Source organism: Cololabis saira, chromosome 19, assembly GCF_033807715.1.
Source record: "Cololabis saira isolate AMF1-May2022 chromosome 19, fColSai1.1, whole genome shotgun sequence".
Taxonomy (NCBI): Eukaryota; Metazoa; Chordata; class Actinopteri; order Beloniformes; family Belonidae; genus Cololabis; species Cololabis saira.
In genome coordinates, this window is record NC_084605.1 from 27,400,807 (window position 1) to 27,417,253 (window position 16,447).

General features: G+C 41.4%; 1 protein-coding gene across 1 annotated transcript in view; it reads left to right on the plus strand.

Moving 5' to 3' along the window:
- Positions 1 to 435: 435 nt before the first annotated feature.
- itga3b (integrin, alpha 3b) overlaps positions 436 to 16,447 on the plus strand; it is a 36,297-nt gene continuing 20,285 nt past the window's right edge. The window contains exons 1-2 of the mRNA XM_061708650.1: positions 436 to 729; positions 15,624 to 15,751. Of these exons, the coding sequence (XP_061564634.1) occupies positions 554 to 729; positions 15,624 to 15,751 (304 nt within the window). The 5' untranslated portion in view covers positions 436 to 553. The remainder of the gene's footprint in view (positions 730 to 15,623; positions 15,752 to 16,447) is intronic.

Below are 16,447 nucleotides of genomic sequence, written 5' to 3' on the forward strand. Positions count from 1 at the left end.
CTCGACATTTCGACTTTTTTCTCAACATTTCGACTTTTTTCTCAACATTTCGACTTTTTTCTCGAAATTCTACTTCAACATTAATCTCGACTTTTCGACTTTTTTCTCGACATTTCGACTTTTTTCTAGAAGTGCATAATGAAAAGAAAAATCTTCCTCCTTTAAAATATTATTTTTATTTTTCTCCTGCCTGGCCCTAATACTCTTCCATAGATTCTGAGACAGGGGTCCCTATATGTCTTTTAACAGGAGAGACATTTTTAACAATCAAAGAAAAATGAACTTGAAGGCAGGGGTTTCCACCCAGATGAGCACGCTGCACGGTGAGAGCCCAGTCAGTGCACTTGTGTGAAATGAGGAGGGCAGGGAGGAGAGGAGGAGGGGAGGGAAGGGAAGGAGGGGGCAGAGAGAGGCAGACACAGACACCTAACAACGCCGGGTCTCCACGGGGAGGTCTCTCTGAAGCACAAGCCTACCTGTTGGAGCTCGCTGCGGGAGCCTGTGCCGACCGTGCACCTAAAGTGCACTTGAGAGGGAACTGGGCAGCTTTAACATGTCTCCCAGACTATTACTCTGCGCTGTTTTGGTCGTGTACCACGGGACGCAAACCTGCAGTGGATTTAATATAGATGAGCGCTTTCCTGTGATCAAGGAGGGGAAAACCAAAGGCAGTTTATTTGGATTCTCAGTGGCTCTACATGTGCAGACGGAGGGCTCCAGGAGATACCTGTAAGTTATCGATTGTGTATTTAAAAATAAATAAATGTTCACTTCCTCTTTCATTTCCCTTTTGTATTATATTCTTAGTCAAATATGGCACTCATATTTACCAAATAAGACCAGTTTTCTTCCCCGCTGAGAGCTTGTAGTTCGCTCTGGTTTTACCTGCGCAAAGACTCTTGATGGCGCACCAGAGTGTGCTCGCTGTAAACACCTGTCACGCTGCTGGACGCACTCCTTAAACTCTGGATCTCCTGGGAACTCGCAAACAGACCAGCTGACATGCTGCTTTTTATGTTAGTCGTGGAAAAAATGTGGTCTAAACAGCTTTATCAGAAATACATAGCCTGGAGCTGTACTCTGGAAGCGGCATGAACTGCGGAAGTATGTTCACAGGTGATAAAGTGTCATTTGAGTAGGTTGTTTTCCCTTGCATTTCGGTAATAATGCAATATTATATATTATATTATATAATAATGCAAAGATGCAAAAATTGAATAACTAAATATTTAACTATGCATCTCCAGCGCTTGTTTGTGAACTATGTAATAGGTTCAGGTGAATTATCTGGACCATTTGACCCGCAGTGAGCTGCTAACACATCAACTGTGTTAAAGTACACACAGTAATACAACACAACTGAGAAAAGTTATTTTTGTGGGCTTGTTTATGATTTTATGTTTAAACATGTTTGAAAAAGTGTCTGGAGGAGAAAAAAACAGCAAAAAATTGAGTAGGCTAGGCTTGAAAAAATGTGCCCTTGCATGGTCAGAAACATGACTGCACATGAGAGTAGGTGAGTAAAGTTAAAGAGTAAAGTTATGTTGGGGTTTATTAGTCTGTGAAGTGTGCACAATGGTCTTTAAAGGAACATTCAGAGATAAAACAATCCTTGGTCTGTTATGAGATGGGAGTGTACGCTTATCTTGGGGACTAAAACCAAGGGAACTGAATCAGTTTTTAATTAGAACAGATTTGTTTGTTTATGGCAATTCATGTCAGCACAGTGGAAAATCAAGCTACGTTAAAAACAAATAGCTATTTTCAGGCAATAAGACTCAAAAATGTAATTCCACTTAAGTAATCATGTGCATAGGGTTCCTACAGACAATACAAGGTCATTTAGATTTTTTAAGTGTACACAAAATGTATAAAACAGGACTGTTTGTACAGGTTTGTACCTGCTAACTTGTCATCAGTCTGTACAAGTCGACTACCGATGTCAAGCAGTAGACGCAAGAGGAATACAGTTCATGGGCTTTGCTTCTAGCTTGGCTTCCTCATCAAAACTCTCTAAATATTGATCAAGAAAGGAAGCAGATCCTAACTCAGCCCTTTTGCATCTATTGACAATAGTTTGATCAACATCAGTAGTCGACTCGTACAAATTGAGATGCCTGTACAAAAAGCTTTTTCATACACTTTCTGTAAAGTTAGAAAGTTGGTTTGTCTGGAACCCTCTCCGCACTATATCTCAAGTGAAATGACATTATTTGAGTCCCACCAAAATGCTTAAAAAAATACCTATTTATTTCCATGTAGCACCATAATACAGTGTTAAAAGACTTTGCACCCAAGTTCAATTAATATATAACACTGTATACTATACAAGAATGATCTATTATGAATGATCTGGGAGATGTGGCTGCAGCAAAGAAACTTTTGAAATGAAAAATCATAATGTGTTCATATACCCAGGCATTCACATAGACAGAAAAGGGTTTTTGTTTCCTCATAAAGGTGTTAACTGAGCTGTTATTACTAAGAAATACATGCTCATGTGAAGTTCAAGAATTTCAAGGATTAGGCCTGCATGATGTTTAAGGACATGAATGTGTGTACGGCATCTTCCCTGACTTCCTATACAGCGTCTTTAATGAAAGCTCCTCCAACTGTATCATTGTTTGGTGTAGGATTTCCCCCTGCTGATTACATCCTTCCGCATCCATGATCACACAGCACGGTCATGACTTGCTGTTATCTCCGTCGTTGTTCCGCTTTGAAGAGCAATAGATGGAGAAACTGTAAACCATGGCCAGCTTCCTCTGTCTTGTCAGTAGTAAAGTGAGTCTCCGTGCAATACTAATCGGTGACAGATTGATGTGTAATATAACATTTGGTGCAATTGCTTTCCAGTTGACATTGAGGTGACATCTTTGCTTCATCGTCCAGGAAGTAACCACCATGCTGGACCTCTTAAAGTGACTTCTTTGTGTATCCATGAGTCAGACAAATAGAAAAAGTAAAGGGTTTCCACCCAGATTTTCAGTCATAACATTTTCTTTAACCTCCGTAAGATGTAGGATTTTATCTAATTAGTCAAAGTCTAGCAGTCCATTTTTGCTGATCTCAAGCAAATTCTCAAATGTAGTTTTGAATTCAATTTGCTGTGGTCTTTGTTGTGTCAGGGAGGAGGGCCTGGGCAGTCAGCTGGCCATCCATTGGCTCTTCCAGTCCCCTGACCCCACGGTATGCTTGGAATGTATTACCCTTCTGTGCAAAGTCACAACCTGCCAGGTTTCAGGTTGAGGCAAGGCAGGAGAGAGAATGATGGTTAAGGGTATACTTGGAACACGCAAACCTCTAAATTATACGCTCTTGTTCATTATTCAGCAGTGAAAGATTCCTTCCTTATAGAAAGGTAAACCCCTGTGAGCTGAGGAAAGTAGCTTAATTCCTTAGACTGAGGATTGTTTAATCAGAGCTGAAGTGTATTTGCTTTTGGAGCTCATCTCTGTCTGACTGCAGCTGCCTCAGGCCATGAAAGTCCACCATTTAATTTGGCGGGGCCCTCCTACGCTCCTGTGAGGTGCAAATTAAACCGGTATGTTGCTGTGTACACACTAATCTGATGTTCAGTCGGAACATGCAAAGGAACATGTTTTACTTTTCATCAAGCCTCTTGGAGCCTGATAGACTTAAAGACAATGAATGTCATTTCTAGTGCAGTGACAGATACTCCCTTTCTAGAATTCAATTACATCTGTATCCTGATTTTATTTTAAATGTCTTAGTAAGACTGGAATCACATTTAAATCAAATACACTGCAAAACGTTTGCTTTCTTAACTGTGTCACTTAGCATTTTACATCTCATTTTAAATGTGAAGTATGAATTGTCCTTCACTCTTGTGATTTTAAACGACACGTTATTATTCTGTTATTTATATAGACACATTGAGTATTTAGGGCCAGTCCCAATACATCCCCTAGCCCTACTTTTCAGCCCTACCCCTACATTTTGCGCGTTCCTGTGAGGGTAGTGGTGTCCCAATTCCTCTTTGCATCTAGGGGTAGTGGACATAATAAGGGGTAGTGTGTATGAATCTACCCCTTCACAGCGAGGGATTTCAGATGCTGACTTTGCGATCGAGTGCCAGAAAAATTTCCCAGAATGCTTTACGTCATCATTTGCAGACTGAATCAAACAAAAAAACATGGTGGACATTTCTAATTTTTAGTGAATAAAATCAATATTTTGAGTTAGTTTCTGCATAAAAATGCGTTTTGATTACATTTCTAGCGATAAATATATATTTTACTTTCATAATATTCACTCAGTGAATGTACATAATCACTCGCTTGCCCGTTGTTTCGAAGTCTTTTCAGACCTTGCCAGAATAAAGGCTGATTTATGGTTCCGCGTTACACCAATTTATACACCGATTTAACGCGGAACCATAAATCAGCTCCCGAGCCAGCAGGCTGTTCTCAACCCCGAAAACATCGGAGCAAATTTCTTACAGGCGTTATTTGGATCAACTGAGCCCAGGTTGGGGATCTTAATGGTTACTTTTACGCCTGAAAAATATTACAACTTAATAAAGTAGCATATTAACAGCGCTACAGCGGAAATTAAAACAGCTTTTAGCTCTCGGCTTCCTGATATGGTGTGACGTATGTGCAAACGAAACTACGCAGTCCTTACGTACCCGAACGTAAACCACGCAGTGACGTAGCAAGTGGTGTCCCAATCCCTAGGGAAGATTACAAGGGCCCTACGCCTGTGGCTTCATTTTTAGGGCTAGTGGTAGAAAGTAGGGGGTGTATTGGGATTGGCCCTTACAGTACATATTGGTAGTAAACATGCTACCTCTACTGCAATATTCACCCCCTGGAAAACAAGCTTTCCTTTTTTACTTTTCCCGCCCAAAAGAAATGACTTCTTTTAGTAAAGGTCTGCACACTTGGCTGTTTCAGGTAGTCGTGACTTTCAGCTTTGGAAAACAGTACATGTAAACAAAACAAAGCTTGGCTATATAATCATATCATTGTCTGAACCCTTACAATTCACATACTCTAGATTACTTGACCACGCAGGGCAGAAACCCAAGCCTTTTGCAGAAGATTGTGAGAAGTCAGTTATTATAGACACGTATGAGTTGTAGTCTGACACGCGTAGCATGGGATCTTACAATCAATGATGTAAACATTTGATGTTAACCTAGCAACTGGTAACTGGAAGGTATAAAAAAAGCAATAGCTAAAAAGCAATAGTTCCCTTTAACCTACTATATTTCAGAGGATTACTTTTACCATTCTTCAGTTATTTGTGGCGTTGATTTAGTTTTCAAAATATGATTTTGGTATCCAAAATGTAAAGAGGCTATTGTGTATTGTGTGATGGGTTAAATATGTAATCCTACATATTGATTGATATTGATATTGATAATGATTCTTAATCCTTTTAATGAAAATGTACCAAGATGTGCAGCATTTTCTTTATTTTAGTTTTTTTAAGGCTTTTGTTTGCATAAAACAAAAATTTTTATTGTGTCTTTGAACTCAGAGATTATTTTCTCAACTTCTGAATCATTTAGCTTAGAAAATAAGCATAATAAAAGAATGAAAATACTGTAATCGTGAGCTGCATGTTCTACCTCCATCTATAACAACCACAGTGAAATCCTTTTCATCAGTTCTCTAGCTGCTTATTTTTATGCAGGTTCCCAGGGGTCTGCTGGAGCCTGTCCCAGCTCTCTTCAGGCAGATTGCTGCCGGACACCCTGGACAGGTCACCAGTTCATCGTAGGGGCACATATAGACCAACAACCTCACACACTCACTCCTACGGGTAATTTAGGCTCTCCAATTAGCTGAACATGCATGATTTGACTGTGGGAGGAAGCCACTTCCTCTCAAAGTCTAAATAACATACACAAGCATGGGGGGAACATGCAAGCGCCTCTCTTCTCTCTCCTTAACACATATCTCATCCTGCAAGGCTTCTCTTCAATACAATGAAAAAGAAAAGCTCAACATTGAAGAAGAAGAAGGACAAAAACATAGTTTGTCTTTGACCTACACTATTGTTGCACTAGCTGCCCCCGCTGTTGAGAAAATAGTCAGATGATGAACGCAGCGGATGATCATTCAAGTGATTATTCAAAGGAAAGCCCTCATGTAATGCAGTAATGCATAATGATTAAGTAGTGTTATAGCTCAAATACATTGTATTAATGAGGCCAGACACAGCTGGAAACTACATGACGTGGAAATGCGCAAAAGCGTTTCCATTACACTGGTGATAACACTGGTGATAAAAATTATTGAAATGCTTAAAAACCACCTCGTGAAAGCGTGAATACGTTTTTGTAATATTTGGGAGTTTTTTTTAATTAGAACCGTTTCCATCACAGGTTGTCTTTTTGGATATTTGGGTTTTGCGCAAACCATGGGTAATATAAATAGGACTACAGAAAGACCTCTGTCAGAATTAAAACCAGGAACGTTCTCGTTGGGAGAAAACAGTCCCGTTCACTAAACCACCGCAAACCAATGTGTGACAATATAGTTGTGATGGTGAAAAAGTTGCAGTGGATTTGCATTGAAGACCTTGGAAAGGAGCATTTGTATAGTCTTTTAGTTCTTTCGCTAAAGTGAAGCCTCTATTTTTTCTTACAACCTATGTACAGTCTCCTCAATCTGCCATCGCTGTTAAGAAAAAAAACGTATTTAGAGAATGTGATGATGGAAAGTTTCTGTCATTCACGTGAATGTTTGCTGAACGTGGGGGCATTGTTGAAATCTGCTGTCCAACAATGAAAGCTCTCTGGTTTGAGTGTGAGGAACAGGGTAGCACAACTTTATAAGCGTGGAAGTTTTGAACAACATGACTGATGCGGAAAAATATCTCGTCAATTCTTGGCAAGCAACTAGAGCAGGATTAAAAGGAGGGCTAGGTTTTATGTCTTCGTGCCACCGTCAGGCCATGAGGACCATGAGGACTAAAGATTCACTGAGCAAAAAATAATAAAAATACATCTTTAATGTCTTTGGTGTTTATATTGCATAAAGAGGCTCTTTTCATAATATGAATAATGTATGTGGGTATGCATTTGGCAAGCGTTCAACATTCTTTCTTATAGAAATGATAGCAGCCTTTGTTTCTGAAGTAGGTCTACGCGAGAAGAGGCACTGCCACATTGAATCATATCATGATAACCTTTGTTGTCCATTGGTTTCTCATTCTCAGCCATCCATCCATTCATTTTCTATACCCGCATACTCCTGTACAGGGTCACTGGAGCCTATACCGGCTCATTGCAGCCTCCATCAGATCTCATTTTAATATTAGTGCAAATCAAAGAGGCTAACTGATTTACATGCATGCAAAGAAGGCTTAGAGATAGGTACAGTTCAATGTGTTGCATTTGAAGAAATCCAGTTTGTTTTAACAGCTATATATGCTGTATGGTTACATGTGAGGCTTAAAATTGTTAAATCTCTTATTTACAGCGTAGAAACTCTTCATACAGGATCATTTATTTAAACGTGTTAACTGGCCAGGAAAGTCCTGGAAAGTAGGTTTGTAGGTTGGAATTGGTTTAAGAGGGTTTTCAACTGCTGCCACTGAGCTAGACCAAACCAAAGTCAAGGCATTTATTCATCATATCAAACAGCATTGTTCTTGTAATACTTCATAATAAGTCACAGCAGGATCTCAGACGTCCTGCTAATCTCCACAAAGGAGCTCTTCTGTGCAGGGACTTTAACTGAAAATACCTGCAGCAAAGACTGTTTCTGTCTGCACAAAACTGTAAGAGATCCCCTTTTCTCCCATGATTATACAAAATCCCCCCCCAGCAGCAAGGAGAAAAGAGCTGGTGTGACTTTCCTCCGGGTTAATGAGAGCTACCTGCAGCTGGAGATACTATATGCTTCAATACCTTTGCCTCTTCAGGCCCTTTTTCATCTTTGAAGAGGAAAATGATCCTGGGGTATTGGTTTCCACCGTTTTGTGTCTGGGGAAGTAGGCGTATGCTGTCATTTGTGGTGTGTCTCCAAACATACATACAGTTCTAAATGTATATTGGTAAATGTCAAAACTATATGAAAAAATATGCAGGAGAAATGAGTTGGTGTAATCTTTCCAGATGTGGGCAAGTACAAGTAGATGTTTCATGAGCACACCTGCTCTGTTTTTATATGAGATGAATAATATATGAGACAAAAGATGGTAGCGGTGTTGCTGTCATCTGCGTTTAAGCTCTGCAGCTGTCCACCTGTAGCTAGCAGCACTCCTGACCCCACACCCTCCTCTCCTCCGCCACGAGGGTCCCATCGGCCATGGACATGCTGTATTTGACTTGTGTAAAGGGTTTGTGAGTCTCTGCAAATGTATCTTCCTGTTTTCCATCGTCATACTTAGCAGTCATTGAATCACACAACATTCATACCTTGTGGGTAAAACTAGCCAAGCTAAAACCTCCACTTCTAAGCCAAGATTATTATTATTTTTTTTTTTCATTTCATTTCATTTATTCCATTCATGGTATATCTTCTTAACAATGTTGTACAAAATTCCAAGAAGTACACATTATCACCATGAAAGAAAAGGAGCAGGAAGAAGAAAACTTATGATACCTGCCCCTCTCTGTTAATACAATTACATTGACTTGCTGAACACCAATCTATCTATACATATATAAACAAGAAAACAAACAAAAATACCACTCTTCTATCTATTTTTTTTCTCTTTCTCCTTCTTCTTTTTTGTAGGCACTTATCTTTTCTTTTTTAAATATTTTCTTAAGCTGACACAAACTTGTGCAACTTTTCAGTTCCTTGCTTTGTCTATGCCATAATTTTACGCCTGTAACAGAAATACACATTTGTTTTATGTTTAGCCTTGCAAAAGTATGTTTGAAATCAAATTTAAGTCTGTTATCCTCATCCTCCAATCTGAACAATTTTTGTAACTGTTCTGGTAATGATCTTTTTTTTGCTTTAAACATTATTTTTAAAGTTTGAAGTTCAACTATATATATATATATAATGTCCTCATCGATCAGGCTTTACTAGTTGCTAATGGGAAGTTAGTTAGGGGGATGATCTACCACATTTAATGTGGAAGTGTGGGTCTAAATGAGTTTGCTCTCTGGTTACAGTTTTACCAGAGGCAGGTGGTGGTCCTCAAACAGGATGTTTGTCCACCTGAAATTCCCTGTAACACCGGTGCACAGGTGCTGCCTGATACTACACTTTAATACCATGCAATTGTTCTGCGCTACTTCCCTTTTTTAACGTTAACCACCATGAGCACCGCATGTCATTTCCTTTAAGTTCCCATTCTTTACTCTTTACACGCTCAGTCTGCGTCTCTGCTGCGAGAAGTCACACAGAGGTGAGAGCAGCCGACTTGATAAAGGTTTGGGGCGCTCGCTTGTGACCTCGTGGATATGGAAAACAAATATTCAGAGATTTGCAAGTCCTTTTCAAAGTGTGAGGGTCTGTTGTAAGATGTGTCGAGGTCACGTGCGTGTGCACTTTAGAGAGTAATCATTGCTGGGGTATGTGCTTGTGCTGCTACTTCTGAATGGGTCGTCTGGTTTGTGGACTAGACTCCAGACAGTCACTTACCACACAACAGCTGCACCATACCTGGCATTAACAGCATGCAGATTAAAAGGGAGAACTGCTTTATGGTAAATGATATACAAGAAAAAGGTTTGCATGCTGATGTAATTCCATTTTTTGTTGCATTTGAATGGGATAATCTCTGAAGCTTCGGAGAAACGTCTCTAATGTCAGAGAGGACGTTAGAACTGATTGACCAAGACTTTTTGAGTCACAGCAAATTATTTTGTGACTGTTTGACCGGAGCTGAGTCATCTTTTAACCACGGTATGTGCGTGCAAACAGGTAGTACACGTACAGTATGAATGATCTGATCGCTATGTGCAGGTTCACTCACTTATATTTCATGGCTTCCTGAAACCACAAAGAAACGTATTTACCAGAACTGTAATACAGTGCAACCTTTCTGTGTGGCTAGCTTATAGACCTACACACACACACACACGCATTGATCATGTGACCCGACCAGTGCAGTAGCAGTGGACCCCAGTGGAGCATCCTCATGTCTTCCACTGAAGTCATTACATCATTAGACCAGCATAAAAAGATCCCAGGACCGGCTCTCCTCTTCTTAATCCAATCTGCAAATTGAGTCGGCCTATTCGCTTTTATCTCTGTGTATTCGCCTCGTCCGTTTAAGCGATTCCCATGGATCACTTTGAGTACCTGCGTTGCTTTATTCAGCACAATGCTGAAGACACCAAGCGATAGTGTATTATATTTCTTTATTTTTGCCTTCAACAGCCACATCCTGTGACAAACAGGTTGCCCGAGACTTTCTCCAGTAAGTGATCAAGCTCCTGTGTGAGGCCGGCAGACTCACACATGCTCACCGTGCCCAGAGCGTGCAGTCTGCACGGATATGTTATGTTAAAAAGCAGGCCAGAAGTGGAAAGTTCCCTATTTTGCTCTTTATCTTACTACTAATTCCCTATTTCAAGTAGGGTTGTTTGTCTCACTTGCTTGTTTTTAAACGTGTACACCTCTTGACATTTAAAACAAAGCCCAGAGGGGATCAAATACTTCATGCCAGCTGTTGATCTATGATACTGTATGTCTCAGAGCGGTCCTGTTCAGACTCGGCCAACGTGAAGATGAATCTACGTGGAGGCACCAGTTTCCCTGTCTCATCTTGTTAATCTATACGTTTATGAGTTGGAGTGGAAATGTCATCCAAAGAGATTTACAGTAGTCATCTTTAATGAGTTGGACTTCCTGCTTTCGCTGTTGTTGGTGTTATTCTGACTCATGAACAGTCAGGTGGGGGATGACAGGTTAAGAGTTCATCTCTTAGTTTTAATTGATAAAAAAAAAGCAAACAAGATTTTAAAAGTTGTTTACCGAACGGAAACGTCTTTGTTAGATGAATAGGTTCACCTCTGTCTGTTTACTTGAACTCGACTTATATGAGCATATGAAACTCCCCTGGGTTATGAATGTCTTTCCTTCTTACATCACGCTGGGGTTAGCTGGGTGTGTTTCCAATGGCAAATGTTTGGTTAAGCCAGCCGTTTGGATCACTTGCTAAGCAGAGGGGGGCGAATTTCAACATGTCCTGGGAGCAGGAATGCAGCTGCTGGTTGCCCCCCCTTCCCTCGCCGGGGCCTTTGACAGTCTGTTTATGAGGAGGTGATGAGCAGGGACGGAGACGGGAGGAGAACACGCATTGTTGCAGTCGGATGAGAAATGAGGCGTGCAGTGATGGCCGAGTCAGCTCCTGGTTACTCACCTCAACACATTAAGAGCAGGAATATGAAGAACAAGCTCGTAATATAAGGTGGTCTAGCTGAGTTATTCTTGTTAATGGTCCACGGTTGGTATGCTAGTGCAGTGTCTCCCAACCTGGGGTCCGGGCCCCCCCTGGGGGGCGCCAGAGATCTCTGGGGGGGTGCGAAACTTTTTCTGCTTTGAAATTATGCAGTTGTAAAAATTATATTTGCGAATGAGTCATTCATAAGACATTGTTAGGAATAATTTATGAATGTCTTGAATATTTTTTGTGTTTTTTATACACTGGTGACAAACAGAGGAAATTATTTCATTCCTTATTATTATATCATTACTCAACATTTAATCTACTCCGACAAGTTGTTAAAGGAAAGATGTTAAAAATTTTGGTCTCATTTTTCAGAAATATTTTTATGTCCTTTTGTGCGTATTTTATACATTGGTGATATTGGAGAAAAACAAAGTCATATGTATACAGAGTAAACCAAAGTGAAATGTATTAAAAAAAAAACATAATTAATGTTCATTTTTTCAATTAAAGACTATTTTGGTGCTAGTACGTACGGGTCGGGGGCCTGGCTGGTCTTAGACACAAGTAGGGGGGGGCTCCAAGGAAAAAAGGTTGGTTCTGTGCTAGTGGATAGTGTTTATTTGACATTTTGGGAGCATTCATGTCAACAGTTGAATAAGAGGATTAGTATCGTAGCGACACCTGGAAGCCGGTTCAAGCAGGCAACTCTAGCAACTGTGATTCATTACAGTTACACCATTGCTCTTCACTGCTCTGTTTAAAGAGGCAAGACGGTGCAGACTGCTCCCTGGTCAACTGCCAAGTTCCCTGATGCTCTAACAGTATTCTTAGGGTTGCGTTGAGACCCAATGGGTGGTGCTTCTGGCGTGCCTTGTTTTAGGTGCTACCCTGCTTCCACACACCTGATTCTAATTAACGGTCCTCATTCACAGTGTCTGTATGTTTATCTTCAGCCAACTTTCCTCCATGCTGCATAGGCCGTACCTTGAAAGCAGGCTGCACAAATTCAAAAGAGGTACGAGCCAGCAGAATAGGCGGGTGTAGAGGAGCCCGGTGGCCGACTCCACCCCCCCAGACCTTCTGCTTTGAACAGAGCCGGACCTCTGATACAGATGAGGAGAATATGTCAGCGGTTTAATTAACAGGTCATGTGACTGTGAATGTTGAATGAAATCCACAGCCAAGCTCCTGAAGCACGTGTGATTAGCGGTGGAATCTGCGGCCCATTTCTTGAGAATTTCTGCTCTGTGAGAGCAAAGTTCACATCAACTGTTCTATTATTTCCTAAAGTCCTGCTGTGGTAAAAATGAAGTCTTGTTAACATGTTGATAAGATATTCTCATGTTTCAATACTGCTTACAGACTCCGAAAGCCAATGTCAGACTGACCTTATGTTCTGTAAAAGACTGGAGGAACCAGTCCTGACTGTGGCGCCGGTTGTTACAGCTAGTTTGCATGTCCTGCAATCAGTGCTGGGCTCATCATACACAAATATTATACTCTTTCTACAGGTAATACTGGTCCTGAGTGAATACGACTTTAAACAAAACATTACTTTTATGCTTGTGACATGACAAAATAAGCCGGTAGTTTACTGGGACACATTGTAGTGTCTAATTTAAAAACGGTAGAATAGAGTGGTCTTCATTTTTTTGATTTGCTTATTTGAACCAATAAAACAAAAGGTTTGCCACAAAACTGTAAAGACTGATGATTTCCACACATTTATCCGAAGCAGGAGTTGCATGTTCAGACTTCTCAATTTAAGGTAGAGTACACACCTTTCACCTTCGGGCAATGAATTTAAGGCTTTAACGTTTTCACTGAGGCAAAATGTTTAAATATAAAACTTTTAGAAACTCAAATGAGTTTTTAGTTGATTGCTTCGTTCAGGAGGTGTATCCTACTTTACTCTCCCTTGTTCTTGCTCCGTCTAATCTTCTGCAAGGCGCTCTGTGGCTTGATTTTCACACAAAAATCACTAATCTTGTGCAGCTCAGAGCTGCATAACACTTCGGGTGACATTTACCTCAACAGCTAAAAAACATAATCCTGAAAGCAGAAAAGAACACATATCTCATAGGTTAACATTTGTTGAAGTAGTATGTTGGGACACACAAAGACACACCTGAACTAGAGAATGAGCCTGAACACGTCCATTTTGGTTGATATAGGTGCCTACCACATCACGTCTTGCTCTCAGGCTTCTGAAATCTGCAGCTCTTTCTGACCGTCATTGCTCCAGAAAGATATCTGATTGTTCTCTGACAACAGTCATGTGGTTGCAGCCAAAAAGATTAATGCTTGTTTCAAGTGAGGACACAAATCTCAGTGCTGCATTGCTGAACTCTGTAAAGGTGGAAGATAATGATATTTCCTTCCAGGACCACATTACTTCCAAGTCAGGCTGGTTAAGGGAATCACCTCACATGCTACAGCCGCTCGTCTGCTGTAAGATGGTTTGTCGTCTCCTAGATTGGATGGAAAGGTTTTAAAGAAGGTCCTTCAGTCTCTGGTCGGGGCGGCAGTAGCTCAGGTGGTAGAGCAGGTCGTCCAATGATCGGTAGGTCGGCGGTTCGAATCCCGCTCTGTCCCAGTTTGCTGTCGTAGTGTCCTTGGGCAAGACACCTTACCCACCTTGCCCCGTGTGAATGTGTTTGAATGTGTATGAATGTTGGTGGTGGTCGGAGGGGCCGTTTGGCACGATATGGCAGCCACGCTTCCGTCAGTCTGCCCCAGGGCAGCTGTGGCTACAAAACATAGTTTACCACCACCAGTGAGGATGTGTATGAATGAATAATGATCTCTGTAAAGCGCTCTGGGTGCCTTGAAGGGCGCTATATAAATCCAAGTCATTATTATTATTATTAAAATGAACAATTTAAGTCCACACATGGGACGATTTCTTATGTTTAGACACAACTTGGTGGCTTCAAAGTTGTTTTGGGGTTTGTAGCACTCTCGTGCACTGCTCCAGCAGCTGGTCCGCCTCGGGAACCGGCGCATCCAGGACCGCATCTGGAACCGGTGCGTCCAGGACCGCATCTGGAACCGGCGCTTGGCGGCCTCCAGCCTCCACTCCACGGCCTGCCGGCTGCTGCGCCACCAGCGCCTCCAGCGCTGCGGTCTGCCACTCTGCCTGGCTCCTGAGCAGGGCTGCCAGATCTGCCAGCACCTGCGCCAGCGTCTCGAGGGTCCAACCCCTGCAATCCTCCGTCATCCTGTCGGGCCCCATGTTGGGCGCCACTGTAGCAACCTTGTGCTACCCGGGGTCGCCAGACAGGAAAGGGGACACCGGGTTTCGTGGAGAAATCTTTGGTTCTTTATTATCACACAGACGAGTACCAGCACTCAGCTCTGTGTCATTTCTTCCGAGCAGAACCCTTTGCTGGTGTGCAGCCGCTCTTTAAATAGCCAGGCAGGGTGGAGAGATTGATTGGGCACAGGTGTGCCCAATCAGCTGAACCAGGCCCATGCCACCTGTGTGCTGCTCCCCCGCAGACCACGCCCAATCCTCCACCCTGCCACAGGGTTGTTTTAAGGACTTGTTACTCCTGCTTTCTCCCATGCTCTTCTGCATTTGGATTTTGCAGTTATTATGACCAATCATCGATGGCCATAATCTGTCTATGCTTCCAAAACTAACAATAAATAGATTTTTCTTTTAAGAAAAATTAAAAGAGAATGATTAAGAAAACTGCTCACATAAAGCTACACCGCTGTGTTTTTGGGACATGGTGCAGAAGGTCAGCTGCCGCTCACACAAATGCAGTGAACTCGGCCGACTGCACCCTCCACCTACGCAGTGGAGGTAATAAATCTTGAGCGTTCAAAGTTCACTTGTGTTAAAAGGTTCTGATGTAGGGAGTGTCTGAGTCATGGGACAAAAAGATCAACTCCATCTCCACAAAGCCGGCTTGTGCGTGTCTTTGTGTGTGACCTCTACGTTGACTTGACACAGGTCATGTTTAGACTGCTTCACTAACCTTTTTTTTATATTATTTCAAAGGTCACGTATAATAGCTGGGTTTTTATTGTGTGTGCATGTGTCTCAGGTGTCCCTTGTATAGTAGCAGAGACGATACCACTGCTGAAAGTTTATTAAAATGCACCAGAACACGAGATGAAAAATGTGTTTTCTGTGTTTGGACTGCAGGAGTTATCTGTTAGATCGTGTGCTGTGGCTTCTGTCTCTGCTTTGTGTTGTCTGACAATACAACACAGCTCTGATATTATCTAAAACGTTGTTTCTGTCTCTGTCTGTCCGTCTGTGTCTACGCCTACAGGCTTATTGTAGGAGCACCCAAAGAGAAAGCCAATGCTCTACAAAATGTCAACGAAACCGGCGCGGTTTACGCCTGTCCGGTTTCCACAGACCCCTCAGAGTGCTCCAGGATGGATCTGGTCAGCACAAGTAAGAACGCTGCACTGCTCTTTAGTGTGATTTGCTTTTTCTGGTATTTAAAAGGGGGGATCCAGAGTGTAGGAAGGGGGGTTAAGTCCATAAATTAAGTTTGGTATCAGTAAATATTCCAAATATGATATATATGTAAAAACAAATCTTTTAGAATAATGTTTTTGAGGTTAAACATAAGTTTCTTTTTTGTCCGTGCACCCTGTTATCATTTAGAGGAAGGCTTTAACATATGTCAGTGATGTAAACATTGTTTTTGTCCCATAAATCATAGAGTGGTTAGAGTGCAGTCTTTCACACTTCCAGTTCTAGCCTGTTGGTGTCAGTAGAGAGTAGGAGATTCAGAGGAGGACCAAAGCAGCACAACAGTATGATAAGGTGGTAACTTGGGTTAGGATGCCTTTTCTTTTTTTTTCTTTTTTCTTTTTCTTTTAACTGTACTCAGATTAACTTTCTAGGGATCTTTTCTATTTTTTTAATGAATTGATAACAAACTATCACATCCAACATGGATGTTGGATTGTTTATTATATTGTCAGGTGGGGCCATCATCTCAAAACAATGTGTCAGAAATGTGTAATGCAATGGGTTAATATTTTAGATCCCTAAACTGGAATCAAGCATAGCTGTCAAAATGAAAACAGCATTTTATCTACAAGGCTTTCTTTAGTTTTATTATCTGATCATCTTTCAAGT